The sequence below is a fragment of the Lupinus angustifolius genome, chromosome LG05 (genome assembly GCF_001865875.1).
Source record: "Lupinus angustifolius cultivar Tanjil chromosome LG05, LupAngTanjil_v1.0, whole genome shotgun sequence".
Taxonomy (NCBI): Eukaryota; Viridiplantae; Streptophyta; class Magnoliopsida; order Fabales; family Fabaceae; genus Lupinus; species Lupinus angustifolius.
In genome coordinates, this window is record NC_032013.1 from 1950408 (window position 1) to 1965228 (window position 14821).

General features: G+C 30.9%; 4 protein-coding genes across 5 annotated transcripts in view; 2 read left to right on the forward strand and 2 right to left on the reverse strand.

Moving 5' to 3' along the window:
• LOC109347404 (probable transmembrane ascorbate ferrireductase 2) lies at positions 1802-4765 on the reverse strand. The gene is made up of 4 exons (XM_019587236.1): positions 4528-4765; positions 3499-3547; positions 2733-2932; positions 1802-2240 (listed from the first exon to the last, which is right to left on the reverse strand). Exons 1-4 carry the CDS (start codon positions 4672-4674, stop codon positions 1932-1934), a joined length of 705 nt encoding a protein of 234 aa, XP_019442781.1. The 5' UTR covers positions 4675-4765; the 3' UTR covers positions 1802-1931.
• On the reverse strand, positions 7765-9290 carry LOC109346932. Its single transcript, XM_019586671.1, has 2 exons — positions 7992-9290; positions 7765-7887 (listed from the first exon to the last, which is right to left on the reverse strand). Exons 1-2 carry the CDS (start codon positions 9288-9290, stop codon positions 7765-7767), a joined length of 1422 nt encoding a protein of 473 aa, XP_019442216.1.
• On the forward strand, positions 11176-13673 carry LOC109347405 (allene oxide cyclase, chloroplastic-like). 2 transcript variants are annotated; one of them, XM_019587239.1, is made up of 3 exons: positions 11176-11501; positions 11589-11710; positions 13242-13673. In XM_019587239.1, exons 1-3 carry the CDS (start codon positions 11267-11269, stop codon positions 13644-13646), a joined length of 762 nt encoding a protein of 253 aa, XP_019442784.1. In that variant the 5' UTR covers positions 11176-11266; the 3' UTR covers positions 13647-13673. The 2 variants fall into 2 exon arrangements, with proteins under 2 accessions (XP_019442784.1, XP_019442783.1); XM_019587238.1 differs by having other exon boundaries at positions 11179-11501; positions 11580-11710.
• LOC109346933 overlaps positions 13954-14821 on the forward strand; it is a 2063-nt gene continuing 1195 nt past the window's right edge. Inside the window, exon 1 of the mRNA XM_019586672.1 lies at positions 13954-14332. Coding sequence (XP_019442217.1) covers positions 13954-14332 — 379 coding nt within the window. The remainder of the gene's footprint in view (positions 14333-14821) is intronic.

The following is a 14821-nucleotide window of genomic DNA, read 5'->3' on the forward strand; positions in this document are numbered from 1 at the left end:
GTTATAAGAAATGTAATCTGTTCTTATTTATTTATCTGTCTTTACAAAAAAAACATGCTGCTTAAGAAAAATAATTATGTGGATTATATTAAATAGTGCCTTTCCTTAATGTCATTTCTCTCTAATTATTATTTTATTTTCACTACTTACAGAAATTGAGAATATTAAACAAGGGTAATATTGGAAATTAGTCATTAATACTCTCTTAAATTTCTAAAGGGATGCATAAAAAATAACAAAAATGTGACAAATAAATAGGAAGAGAACTATATGTGTGAGATCACAAATGAAAATAAAACTTTGTTGGGTTTTTCTCCATCTCTTTACCCTCCATTTCAAATGAGAGAGAAAAGTCAACATTCCTTTATTTTTCTCTCCATCCTTTTCCATTCCTCTTATTTTCTATCTTCTTTAACTCCATAATAGACATAAACCAAGAATATGACTCATCCTACTTTAATCTAAAATATCTATGAAGACCAATTATCCTTATAAACTTAATTTCATTTTCATACATATCCAAATATATCATGCACAACACATTTATTCCACACACATGCAGAAGAGAAGATAAATTCTCTCCCCCTCTTTCCCTTCAAAACTCATTCATTTTCTTCCACCAACTTCTCCCATTTACTATAGGTAACTATATATACCTCTAATCAAATAATCTAGTTTATTTTTTTTTATAATAAAACTTTATTCTAAGATTTTATATATTAGCTTTTTATGAAGTTTTGGTGTAAAGGGTGAAAAGAAAGTGGAGAACACCTTAAAAAAAGAAGCAAGGATCAATGAACCAAGTGAATCCATTTTTGAAACTTATTTACAAGAAGTTGTAGTTGGTTGTTGAAAATGAAGTGAGTAAGAAAGCTTGAAATTTTGTGTAGAGTTGTGAAATTTCTTTGAGATTTTGATTGACCCCATGACCTGAAAACCTCAAAGAACTCACCTTTATGAGCTGAGAAAGAGAATTGGATAAAGAGAAGTGATTGTGGATGTGTTTAGATGACAAAATATGTGGTTTTTATGCTTTTAAGGAGGTCAGTGATTTTTATGAAATCATATAAAGTGAAGTAGATTTAAGAATTTTGGATTTTTACATGTTGGTTGATTTTTACATGATATTTGGATTATATAGCATATGTCAATGAACGCTCAAATAGGCCAATAAAAATAAGAGTAAATGACTTTTTGGGTCCAATGAAGCACTCTTTAGTGAGGAATACATCTTTTGTCCCATATTTTATGTTATGGGTTATGATTGAAAAATATATATTTAAGTTAAAAATTTAATTATTAAGTATTTTTTTAACAAATCACATTTTGGATAAAAGATATATTCCCTCTTTAGTTACCCTATTTGGCAAGAAATATGATCATATAAGCACTGGGTCACAATCCAAAACCTTGGTAGACACTGTGTATACAGATTTTAGAATGTTGCTGCATCTACAAGATATATGAAATTTTTCTCATAGGAGAAGAATTTACTATCCCAAACTGTGTCTCAAATCATGTACTAATGAAAACATGTCATGTCGGTTAAAAAACTAAATATTCATTATTTTTTCTGTTTTTGCTTCAATATCATTGGTCTGAGACATGATTCAGGATACAGTTTGGGACAATAAATCATTCTCCATTCTCACCCCCTATCCACTATCCCCTATGTTATCAAATGAAATGGATTGACAGGTTCAACCAGCTTAGGTTATGAAGGTTAATGGTGAATGTTTTTCAACCAACACAAGCTATTCAAAATGTCAATAGAGTGAGCCATTTCAATGCACAAAACATACAAGGGAGAAGAACAAATTAAACATGTATATTAGTTCATTGAGTTTTGTCATACATCCATGTAACCTGTATTAGAGAGGATACAAATGTTCACATTCCTCGATTTCGAGTTCATATGGATCAGTATACAGTTACTCATTTCCCCTTATGGCATCTGCCTTGGCAATCGCATTCGATGGCGTAACGAGTCCAAGAACGACAAGGCCACCTAAAACGACAGTCAGAATGCCCAACGAATTGATCAGCAGAGCTTCGTTGGAATAGCGCGAAATGATCTTGCTGCTTTGAAGGAATGTAGCCTTCTCTAGAAAACCAGTAACAGTTGTAGCTATAGCCAAGGCATAAATAAAGATCCCAAAGAACACATGCCATGGCAATAGAGAAGCTCTACTATTTCTTGAGCCTCCTGGATACCAAAATGTTGTGAAGCCAGCACCCCACTGATAAACATTATATAGTAACAAGTCAAGGCACATGGAATCCAAGTTCCAAAGTAGAATAGAACAAGTTATATAATGCAGGTTGAATTTATCCTTTGGTCCTTATAGTTTCACTTAATTTTTAGAGTAAATACTCATTTCAGTCCCTCATGTCTTTCGACCTTAACACTTTAGTCCCTTAAAAATTGAAAAACCCAAAATGGTCCCCAAAAATTTCAAATGTAGATCAAATTAGTCCTTTTTAGGGTTAAATTAGTCTCTACCAAGTGTTGTAAAATATGCAAAAAATGACTAATTTGACAATTATAATTTTCTTAGAATTAAGTCCTAAAGACAATGTATAGTATTATAGTGTGTGTGTATACATATAGTTTGAAGCATAGAGACCTAAATAAAAACTTTAAACTACAATGAACTATGCTAGAAATCAAGTGAAAGTATAGGACTAAAGGATTAATTTAACCAAAGATGTAACCAAAATGCTAAAGATACCTGGATGGAGAAGAGGAAAAGGCCAGCAAGACCCAACCATGAATGCAGGCTGTAGAAATTGTCAATGCCCCTTTCAACATGAAACTTCCATGCAGCCCAGACACCAATTATGCTTAGAATGAGTGTAAGAAACTGTAATGTGAGATGAACAGTTTTTTTGAAGTTTTTGGTTCCAGGTATTGTCTTATATGCAAGCATCCCTGCACGAAAAATGGAAGGATAGTAAGAAGAACATTGTATGGAATCGAAGACGAGTTTATTAGCCTTGGTAAGATATGTTTTCATAAAAAGCTGTTATGATCATAGTGGAAGTATCAGCTAGTCCATTGCTATAAGAACCAATTGCTTTCATTCTAGTTTTGCTTCTGATGTTCTTTTTCGGTTAGTGGAGACTAAACTAGTTTGAGGGCTTTTGATACAAAGAATACTCCAAACATATTATAGGAAGCAAGTTCTTATGTTTTGGTCCATTTTCTATTTTCAAGTGTCACACAAGTCACAACAAAAAGGAATGTTTTATAGACAGAGAATAAGGTTCTCATACTTTCATGAAAATACAACACTCAATCACTACAAGCATATGATAGGGTATAGCCTATAACATGCAAAATTGCTTACCATAACCTTAGTTATACCTTTCACCTTGCACTAAATAGTTATTGAGATCTAGAAAAATCTCTCCAGTGCAATGTAGAGTTTCAGAGAATAAAGAAGAATTCATTTTATATATCCACTAACTCTGAGAATAAAGAAGAATTCATTTTACCTTCACCATTAAGTAGAACAAGTCCAATCACCATCAACACTGGATGGACCTACAGGGAAAATAAGGAATATATAAAACCACACAAGTAGTTCAAACGTATTTTGTTCATATAATGTTAAAAATGAAAAACATAGAGTTTAATATCTAAACATTGTCCGTGTAAAGTTTTTTATACGGTCATACATTATGCACCATTCATGTGTATTACTTTAATTTAAGAGTGCAAGAAAAGAAGTTCACGACCCATAGGCCTTCTACCACCATGTGGCATCGCTCCATCAGGCTTTCACCTATTGTGGAAACTTCCATGGTCCCCATTGTTGCGTCCCGTAGGAGTCCAGGCCGTATCTCAGCCAAGTGTGGCTGATCATCCTCTCGGACCAACTACTGATCATCCTCCTTTTGCTCCTCAGCCTATGGGGTATTAGCAGTCGTTTCCCCTCCCAATGGTTAACACAGCAACGGTGAATAATACACTAATAGCATAAAAACTCTCGCATTGCCGGTGCATAGACTATTTTCTCAAAATACACCCCAGTTTAGTCTTTGAGACATGAAAAATCATGACAAAACCCAACTAGATCCTCAGAATCTAAATTCTCAAATGCTGCTCAAATTAACCCTTTTAATGATGAATTTTTGGGACAAATTATTTTTCTAACAGATATACTATGTTCACCATCATTTGAGATTATTAGACACCAAATTCAGATTATTATTTTTTTATATTTTCCAGTGGCTAAATTGATTAGCAATGTTTTTCAATATAAGAACTTAATGTTTACTCCACAAGGAAATGGACATAAAAAATTTGTAGCTAAGATAATAAAAGACAATAAATTCATAATCACATCACCAAAAGTTTCAATCACATACCCACAAGAAAACAAATATAAAAAATAAGAAAACAACACATACCCACCAAAAATAAAAAACAGAACTTTGAAAGAAAAAAGCTATATATATTAATGAGAAATAGTGATTAAGCAACCCAATTGAAAAGTGAAAGTAAAGGTTAGATTAAATTACATTAAAGATGAGAATTTTGTTATCAGAAACAAGAGCCATGCCACCCCTGAAATGGAGTATCCAAGTGAGAAGAAGAACAGTGATGACAACACCAACCACTCTCACCGTCGCTACGATCGGAAACCGAACCACCGGTGGAGACGCCATCTAGAGAGAGAAACACAAACAATGTGCTTTGTTCAATGACAAATATATAGAGAGAGAAAGAGAGGTTTATGAGATTCAAAGGGAATGAATATATTGAAGGTTGATTAATGGTGGAAGAAAAGCATCTTATGTTATAATAATAATAATTATTATTAATAATAATATAATAATAATAATGCAAATCTAGCTTTATTGTGAATGTAATATAGATTGTAAATATTATTATCTATCATACATTTGTTTGAAAAATTAACTATGATTAAAAATTAACTATCATTTTCTCTTATTCTTTTATAATTTATTGATTTGCCTGTGATTACTAGGTTACTTTTAAAATGGGTTGACTTACCCCAAAAATATACGATAGATTAATGGTCTTAGCTTTTACCCTAGGTAATTTTGGTATGCTTTTAATATGACCTAAATTGTTGAGTTAGAGGGATAATGAGATTATAAACTTGAAATTAGTTGGAGATTTGACTCCTTAATTAATTTGATGGAGTTGCCTTATAAATTACATCAGTTGAAATTGACTAATACATTTCAAATATATATATATATATATTTCTTTTTATAACTATTATATATGTATATAATTTAAATATTAAAAGTGAATATAATAGTATATAACTTTATCAAATTTCTAATATTTTAATTATAAAATTAATGATAACTTTAACAAATTAATAATATTTATTTATATACATATTTAATAAATTCAATTAATAATTATAATTTAATTAATAAAAATAATATATGTCATCTAATTTTACATTTATTTTTATCAGCAGCTCTAATTATTTTCACTTTCACAGTTACAAGTTCACATCCATAAAATAATTTTGTTGAACAACCGAATGAATAATGATACAAAAATATTAACAAAAGTAATAAAGTAATTATTTAGGTGTAAATTAATAAATAATACAAAATACATCTTAAATTTGTTATCTTGAGAAAACTAGCCTCCTCGGATAATTTTATAAGGGGTTTATTTATCTAAAATTTCATTTGTAATAAATAAATGTAGGTGGCCATGAGGCTTATATCCTATAAATTATGTCACGATTGGTCAAAAAAATACTTATTTTCTAAACTTTTAATTTAATATATTTTATTTTTTTCAACCATTCATTCAAAACAAGTGGCTTATTGAGTATCACGTTTGTGTGAAGATCTACTCCCCTTAAATAACAAGTGAAGATCAAGGGGTTAGTCTAGGTTTAAATAACACATAATACCTTTTATTATAATATCATAATAATAATTAACTTTTAGATATAGTTTGAAATTAAAAAATCTATAAACAATTTTCTAAATTATATAAGAAAGTATATATACTATTGTTTGCTCCATGAATAAGAGATTCTCACAGCAAATTAAAAGCAACTTTGTCTTGTTTTTTTTGTATTATCAAAAGTATTCTTATACATTTTTTAGTAAGGAACTAATTTTTTTCAGAATTTGTGGTTGTCCATTCCAATAAATATCGCTCTAAGGAATTAAACTTTCGACCTTGAAAATTTAATAAGACCTTATATCATCAGACAAATGTCTTCTTAGTTGGTCTTCCTTCCTTGTGCAAGGAGTTGAAGCTCCCACATTAAAAGTTTGGAAGCAACCTGCATGACTTTTAAAGAAAGAACCTCATTATGTTTATCAAATGGTATTTTCTAAAATAACCACATGCTTTAAGCAATGTGATTCTTTTTTTTTCAATGAGTTTTCACAAAATTCTAGTTTATTTGTGCCTTCTATTATATGATTTGTGGTTTGCCAAGTTTTGCATCAATTCTTTATCATTAAAACCTCATGGAAAGGTTTATTCTTATATTGACATTAAATAAAAGAAATCTTATAGACAGATTCTCTATATTACTTTTTTTCTACAAATGAGAAACATATATACTTCATTAAAAAAATAAGTGGCAAATAACATAAACTTTATAACTTCTTCATTCTTTTGAGTTTTTAATGTTACTTACAACATATGGCTTCATACAGATATTACATAGAAATGTGAACCTTAGTTTTTAGGTAAATTTTTTTTACTCAATCAATAAATTATTAGTGTGAACTTGTATATATAGAAATGAAGTTTATAGTGTTTGAAAATTAAGTTTTAGATTTTTCTAAAATCATATGAGCTTTTATAATTCATCAGTTAGTTTTGACCTTTTAAAACTTACAAAATTATATTAATTACATCACACTAAAATATTTACTAATAAATATAATTAACTATCAATAGCTAAAGAAATAAATAATTATAAATTAATAATATTAGAAATAATTATTAATAAACTTATATAGATAATTAAAAAATAAATGATTATAAAAGTATTAACAATTTTATCAAAATACTAATAATTATTTATTAATTATCTTTCTATTTAATTACTTCAATTAATAATTATAAATTAATTAATAAATATTTCATAAATATATATTATATGCCCTTTTTTTAGTCATTAAATAAGATTAGGGTAGTTTCACATCTAGCTTATTGAAATTTTTTAGTTAAATAAATTACCTACACAATAACTACAAGTAGGTATGAATTAAAAATTTAATACGGAGAATAGATAACGAGTAGCTATTACTCGTGCTCATCCATCCATGTTTATGCCTATAGCTAAGATTTAAATGTTTGACTTTTTGTAGGACCACACCCACGAAACTAATATATGACTTTGTAAGCACATTTTTATTATCCTGCATAATATTATCGATTAGCTCGAGTTTTCAAGTGAAAGATTGTCTTCATCAGAATAAGGTTCACTCTCATTCCCCATTTGACCATCTCCCTATATTAGTATCACTTATAAGGACATCACCACGTGTGATCAAGTTATTTAATCTGCTATACTATTTATAAGATTTTTATCCCTAACCGATTTTTGTCTTTCCAAAATATAGTAATTTTTTCATCCCCAACTTTTCTCCCCGCCTCGGTCTAGAACCATTATATTAAGCTCAATATGGAAATATATGACATGTTTCTATCATCATATCTGTCATAATAATTAACAGATTTGTTCTTCTGTATTTTCTCTTTTATGTAGCTATTTTAGGATTAGGTAGGAGCAATTATAGGAGGCAAGGTTGGTCCTCTCCTTTAGTCTTAAAAGCCTTTACTCTTGACATCCCTTGGAAGTAATAAAGCCCATCCCTTCGTTCACCCGCTCCAATCAACATCCTCGAAGTGCGGTCCTGGATAACACAAAGACTATTAGTGATTGAACAATGCAATTTGACTCATCTATCAATTGCGACACAGAGATTAAATTGCACTTTAAATTGGGAACATAAAGAACGTTTTCAAGTTTTAGATCCCCATCGAGTATAATTTTTCCCTCCTTAGTTGCAGTAACGTGTTGTCCATCTGGCAGTCCAATGGGGCACCCGGGTACATCTCGTAATTCACATAACCCCTTTAAGTTTCCTATCATATGGTTTGATGCACCCATGTCAATGATCCATGAATTGTATGTTTGCTTACCAGTCATTCGTTCACTTATGCTTTGCTTACGAGTATTCAACATCTCAATTAGAGTTTGCCATTGTTCATCATCAAGACCTGTCAAACCAGATTTTTCAGCATCTACGCATGCAGCACCTGCGACACCTCCTCCAGTACTTATGACTTGTGCAGCATTAGCACGCATAGTACCTCCTCGTCCACGTCCCATACCTGTTCCGGTGCGTTGCTGTCCTTTACCTCGTCCACTACTTCTTCCTTCATTTCGAGGACGATCAGCCCACCATTCAGGATATCCGATGAGCTGAAAACAATTCCTTGTGTCGTGGCCTGATCTATTGCAGTGTGAACAAACATCACCTTTGTCCTTTGTATCTTCACGTTCTCTTGATTTAGCACCAATCTGGACGGCGAACCCCACAATATCTCCTCGTTCTTCCTTAGCACGAGTGATAGTCTTCATCCTTTCCTCTTGTATCAAGGTTGAATATACCATGTTTAAAGAGGGTAAAGGATCTGCAGCAAGTAGATTTGAACGTACCGTTCCATAAATTACATCATCCAATCCCATTAAAAATTGATGGACTCTTTCTTCTTCCTGTCGTTTTTCTAGCTTGGATGCGATATCACACGTGCAACCTCGGCATGTGCAGATATGAATCTGCTCATAATTGGCTAGTTCATCCCACAAACTTTTCATCTTTCCATAGTATGTAACCATGGAAACAGCACCTTGCTTGCAACCTGCTAATTCAGATTTTAGTTGTTGAATTCTGGGCCCATTAACAACTGAAAATCTCTCCTTGATATCATCCCATAGGTCTCTCGCGTTCTCCATGTATGATATTGTCGAGCGTAGGTTGGGCTCCACTGTATTTAAGATCCATGATACCAACATGGACTGGACAGTCCACCAGTCCTCCATCTCAGAGGATTCTTCCTCTGGTTTTCCAATCGTGCCATCAATGAAGCCCCACTTTCTCCGAGCTCGTAAAGAGGTTCGCATGGCTCGAGCCCATTCTTCATAGTTTTCACCTCGCAGTTGTACCTGGGTGATCACACTCCTTGGATTGTCACTCGAACTCAAATCATAAGGGGATGAGATTTTTCTGACAGACTCCATCTTTGTCTCCATTGCAGCCATAAAAAAGGGTCTAGATCTAGGATTTTAAATGTATGGCTCTTGATACCATGTCAAATCTCTTGGTGTAAAATGTCAAAGGCATATCAATGAGTGTATATTCTATGGTGTAATGGAGAGTGGACGAATGAAACATTAGGAAAAATAGAGGTTTATTAATTTTTAAAATTATTTATTCAAAATTAATTTAAATATGAATCGCTTATAAATTTATTTATATTAGATATTGATATCTTCATATCTAGTAACCAATGTTGAGTTCTTCAATATTAGAGAGGATCTAAATTCATATCAACAATGTTATTAAACTTGGACTGATCATCGACTCGGTCAACCTATTGGGTTAATGGGTCACTAGTCGGACTAGGGAGTTATTGGTTGAACCGGTTAACTCGGTTTTTCATTTATAGATTCATAATAATATTAATAGTTAACATTATATTATAAAAAATGTCTCTCAAACTATAACTTCTATTAAATAAATATAAATATCAAACATTTCAAGTCAAAAGAAAAACAATTTTAAGTTTCTTCATATCTAAGGAGACAAAGTTGCTTCCAAATCAGACATCCCTTCTTTATCAAATAAATCAGAAGCTTCAATGATATAAATATATACGATTGTTCAACATATTTTTTAAACAATCTACTCCTCATGCATATTTGTCTAATGCATATCTTATTTTTTATTACTAAATCGTCCTACTAATTATATTACACATAAGAAAGTAACATATATGTCACTTGTAAATCAATCATTAATAAACCAATTATTATCTTATATATATATATATCATTTTTGTGTGAACAGAATAGTTTAATATGATGATATATCATTTTCGTTCTCGAATATATGCTACTTCTTTATTTGCATACTTTTAGACCGTCCATTTGTCAAATATATATGTCGCAATATATACTCACTCCGAATGTGAGATTTGACGGTCAACTCTTCCTTGGTTCATGATTGACCATTAATTGACCTTGGTCCGAGTTCCTACATTCTTCACGTTTCACATTTTCATAACATAATAACACCATTCATAACTTTCACACTACCGTCCACCAATAATTCCACTACAATTACATTCTTTAGAGAGAAACATATTTATGACAATTAATAAACTTTTTGTAGTATATAAAAATTTAATTCTGATTAAAATTTAGTTTAAAATGATGATATAAATAATATAAATATATTTGTTTCCAAATAAGATGTATTATATATGTTTTTATACAAGTTTTTCTTTTTTGTTGTTCTCATTTTCTTTCTCCAATCTCACATAACTTTTTTCATATAAAAAATTCATCTACAACATTAATCAATCACATAGGCATAAAAAAATTATAAAATAATCATGGTTCCGGGCATGAGTACCACCTAGAATTGTTTGAAAAATCTAGATATACACAAACTTGTCATTATAAATAAAGAGATTGTTTCAATGATTTAAACCTTAATCTCTAATTTATATTATATTATAAGAATGCAATGAAGTTGTTTTTTGGACTTCAACCTTAATAACTTGCACGTTTTGATGATGGGGAACTTGCATTACATGGCACTATTTTGAGAAGGGACCACTTATACTAATGGAGTTCCAACATGCCATTTTTTATTACATGAAAGTGCTACTTTCACACAATGCAATACAATAATGTCTCTTTCTCTTTTCTTATATAAAGAAGATTGGAATATCTATATACTTTTGGTGTAAAAGATTATACATAATTAATACATTATTCACTATTTATTTATATTACCTTTTTTTAAATAGTAGTTGATAATTAAACATGAATGATAGATAATATAATGATAATATATAGAAATCGTACATTTTCGATGCATACATTTTTTTTTCTCTATAAATAACACCATTGCCAACCACACTTTCTCAAACACAAGTCTTCCACTTTCTTCTCATCCCAAAAAACATCATCCTAATTTCTAAACCAAATCCTCAACAACCATGTCTTCCTCAACCTTTGCTTTCAAAACAACCTCTTCTTTCTCTATGAAACCTAATAACACAAGATCATTACTCAATACCTCATCCATCACAACACTTTCACCCTTCACTTCATCAAACACACTATTAAAAAAATCTCTCAAGATAACCACCATTTCACCAAAGTCTCACTCTCACCTTTTAGTACCCAAGAAATCTTTCACATGCAAAAGCCAAGATGTGAGATCTGAATCAGGTACAAAAAAAGTGATTTTAAGCTGCAAATAAGCTTTTTTTCTTAACTTTTTGATGACCCTTTTGATTTCTTTGGTTGATCTTGTAGCCAAAGTACAAGAACTTAGCATATATGAGATCAATGAGAGAGATCGTGGAAGCCCAGCTTATCTTAGATTAAGTCAGAAAACTGTGAATTCCATTGGTGATCTAGTCCCTTTTAGCAACAAGGCAAGTTACTTTCATTTCACCATTTAGTATCTCTATGCTTCCTTTATTCTAAAACTTTACCTTAGATGCAAATTTTCTATACTTTTGTTGTTATTTTCATATGGACTTTATTATGTTTAAATAGTATTTATTACTATTTTTGTATATCATTTTACTCTATTCTTTTACAAGTTCGATTGTAAAAGTTCGCTTTTAAAAAGTTCTATGGTTTCTTTAACAAATATGCCATCCAGTTAGGGATGGCAACGGGGCCCGGTTTCCCGTTCCTAAACCCACAATATTTGTGGGTAACTTGCAGGTAATAGATATTTGCGGGTACCAAATGATATTTTGTAATAATTAATATGTAAAAATAATTATTACATGAATAATATGATATTTATATGATAAATTTATGATCATAGTCAAATAAATGTAATTTACTATGAAATAATAATAAAGTATATGATATATAATCTCAAAATGATAATAAATGCATATAAAAATTTAATTAAAATCTAAATATATAAATTTACGGGTACCCTCGTGACAAATATCATAAAACGCATTCACATCCGTAAGTTATTATTGCAGGTAGTCATTGCAGGTATTTCTAAGGATACCCATAAGTCGGGTTTTTTTGTCATCCCCATATATAGTGCCCATACAAAATTAAAATATAATTTTATTGTGACCATGATGCTAATTACCTAGATCCTATTTGTTTAGTTTATTATATTTGGATAATAGTTGAGATAACAACGTAACTAGTATTTAGCCACATTTATCTATTCTAACATGTGATACTTATATTTATTAACGCTAACATGTGAATAAAATATTATCTTATTTAGTAACGTTGTCTAAAAATACGGTAGAGAAAGTATTTATATACAAAAATGAGGCATGCCACTTTTGTTTGTTGGTCATTACTAAACTTTAATATATTTTTCTAATTACTTTTCAAAAGATGCTTTTATAGTTGATCCAAACATATATCCTAACTAATAAAATAATATCTTACACACCAACAATAATAATGCATAGATGGCTAAGTTTTTTAGACATAATAATGTTTGGAATGTAGTTTCTATCATATACATGAAAAAAACATTATTAATAGAGATATCAACAACAACAACTAAGTCTATATCTGGAAGAAGAATATGTTATCTTAAACTATGTCCCAAATTATATTTTGTCTCGTATAAATGACAACGAAACATGGTTTAAGACAACATATTTTTGTTCCTTTATCTCACTATATGGGATAGACTACAATCACTGAATAATGTATAATACTCTTATTATTAATGGAGATATATGTATGAAAATGATCCCGTTATTGTTAAAAACAAAATCATTTTTGTTATCTCTATGTTTGAGATTAGTTTTCTATTATTCTATTGAAACCCTTTGTGAAAAAGTAAAAACTATAGTTTTTCAGTAGACAAATAATTAAAAAAAGTGATAGTGACTCCCATGTGAATATTAGCTTTTTCTAAAAAGTGCTTTTTTTGTTGTTATTTAACATGGGTTTTGGCACATGCAGATATACAGTGGATGTCTTCAAAAGCGCGTGGGGATCACAGCAGGTATATGCATTTTAATCCAAAACAAAGTTGAGAATAAAGGAGATAGATATGAAGCTATATACAGCTTTTACTTTGGAGATTATGGTCATATTTCAGTGCAAGGATCTTACTTAACTTATGAGGATACTTATCTTGCTGTAACTGGTGGATCTGGTATATTTGAAGGAGTTTATGGTCAAGTTAAGCTGCATCAGCTTATTTTCCCTTTTAAGCTATTTTACAAATTTTATCTTAAAGGGATTAAGGATTTGCCTCAAGAGCTTATTGCTAATAAGCATGTTGAGCCTAGCCCAAGTGTTGAGCCTCACCCAGATGCTAAGGCATGTGAGACCCATGCTATTATTTCAGGTTTCACTGATTGAGGATTAAAGATTCGGACTTTTATTTTATTTTTTAAAGTTTAGACTTATATGTATCGTCTCTAGATTTCACTAAATGAGAGTATTGTGTCGTTTTTTTTACCTATATGTAACATTAAATTTTGTAATGCGTTTAATATTAATGTATTGACATTCTAAAGTTTTTTACGTTTACAATACATCATTTACTATTGATTTATTGTTAAAGGATAATCACAAATGGTTCACACTTTCAAATTATTCAGCTTGTTAAATGTTGTTAGCATATTCTTAGCTAAATCTTATCTCTTAGCTTTAGTCTCTCATCCTCATGGCTCCTGAAAATACCATCATTCCTGACCCCAATGATCCTTCCAAACCTTTCACTCATATTCAAGTCCATAATGCTATCAAGCTCACATCCACCAACTATGTTGCATGGAAAACTCAACTCCAAGCAACCTTACTTGGCTATGATCTATGTAAGTATGTTGATGGTTCCTTTTCTTCTCCACCACCATATATTATTGATGATAATGGTGTCTCAAATACCAACCCAACTACTCTTCCGTGGTTTCGCCAAGATCGCTTGATTTTTAGTGCTATTGTTGGCACACTGTTTCATGACATTGGCGCCCTTGTTTCACAAACTCATACAACAGAAGAGGCATGGAACGTGCTTGCTACAACATATGCCGATCCTTCTCGTGGCAATTTCAAGCAAATCAAAAGTCATCTTAGCCAGATTACTCATTCAACCCAATACATCACATCATACATGTAATTCATTAAACAATATACTGATCGTCTTGCCTCTATGGGTAAACATATGGATCATGAAGACTCTTGTTCCATTTGAGAGAGTATTTGTGAGAAAAATATTGTCATTTGTCCTCATCATTATAAGAGGATTTCTTGTACTCTTCTTTTTTACATAGTGGAATTTTGCTCTTGATCGCCCGTGGTTTTTTTCCTCTCACACTGAGGGGTTTTTCCACGTTAAATCTTGTGTGTTATTTTCTTTATCCTTTACTTGCTTCTCTTTTGTTCTCAATTGATTCAATCCTGTGCTTCCGCATTGTGCTCTAACCTTAACAAGTGGAATCAGAGCTCTTACTAAATTGAGAATTTCAAAATGTCTGCAAAATTTGACATTGAGAAGTTTGATGGAAAAATTAGTTTTTCTATTTGGCGGGTCC

Bases quoted from the DNA above. Each gene is read 5' to 3' on its own strand.
- LOC109347404 (XM_019587236.1), bottom strand. From the start codon at position 4,674: ATGGCGTCTCCACCGGTGGTTCGGTTTCCGATCGTAGCGACGGTGAGA. The intron at 2,933-3,498 runs GTAAAATGAATT...TTTTTCGTGCAG, and splicing joins TGTTCTACTTAATGGTGAAG to GGATGCTTGCATATAAGACA. The intron at 2,241-2,732 runs GTATCTTTAGCA...AATGTTTATCAG, and splicing joins TTTTCCTCTTCTCCATCCAG to TGGGGTGCTGGCTTCACAAC.
- LOC109347405 (XM_019587238.1), top strand. From the start codon at position 11,267: ATGTCTTCCTCAACCTTTGCTTTCAAAACAACCTCTTCTTTCTCTATG. The intron at 11,502-11,579 runs GTACAAAAAAAG...TTTCTTTGGTTG, and splicing joins AGATGTGAGATCTGAATCAG to ATCTTGTAGCCAAAGTACAA. The intron at 11,711-13,241 runs GCAAGTTACTTT...TGGCACATGCAG, and splicing joins TAGTCCCTTTTAGCAACAAG to ATATACAGTGGATGTCTTCA.
- LOC109346932 (XM_019586671.1), bottom strand. From the start codon at position 9,290: ATGGAGACAAAGATGGAGTCTGTCAGAAAAATCTCATCCCCTTATGAT. The intron at 7,888-7,991 runs GTTCTTTATGTT...TGTGTTATCCAG, and splicing joins GGGATCTAAAACTTGAAAAC to GACCGCACTTCGAGGATGTT.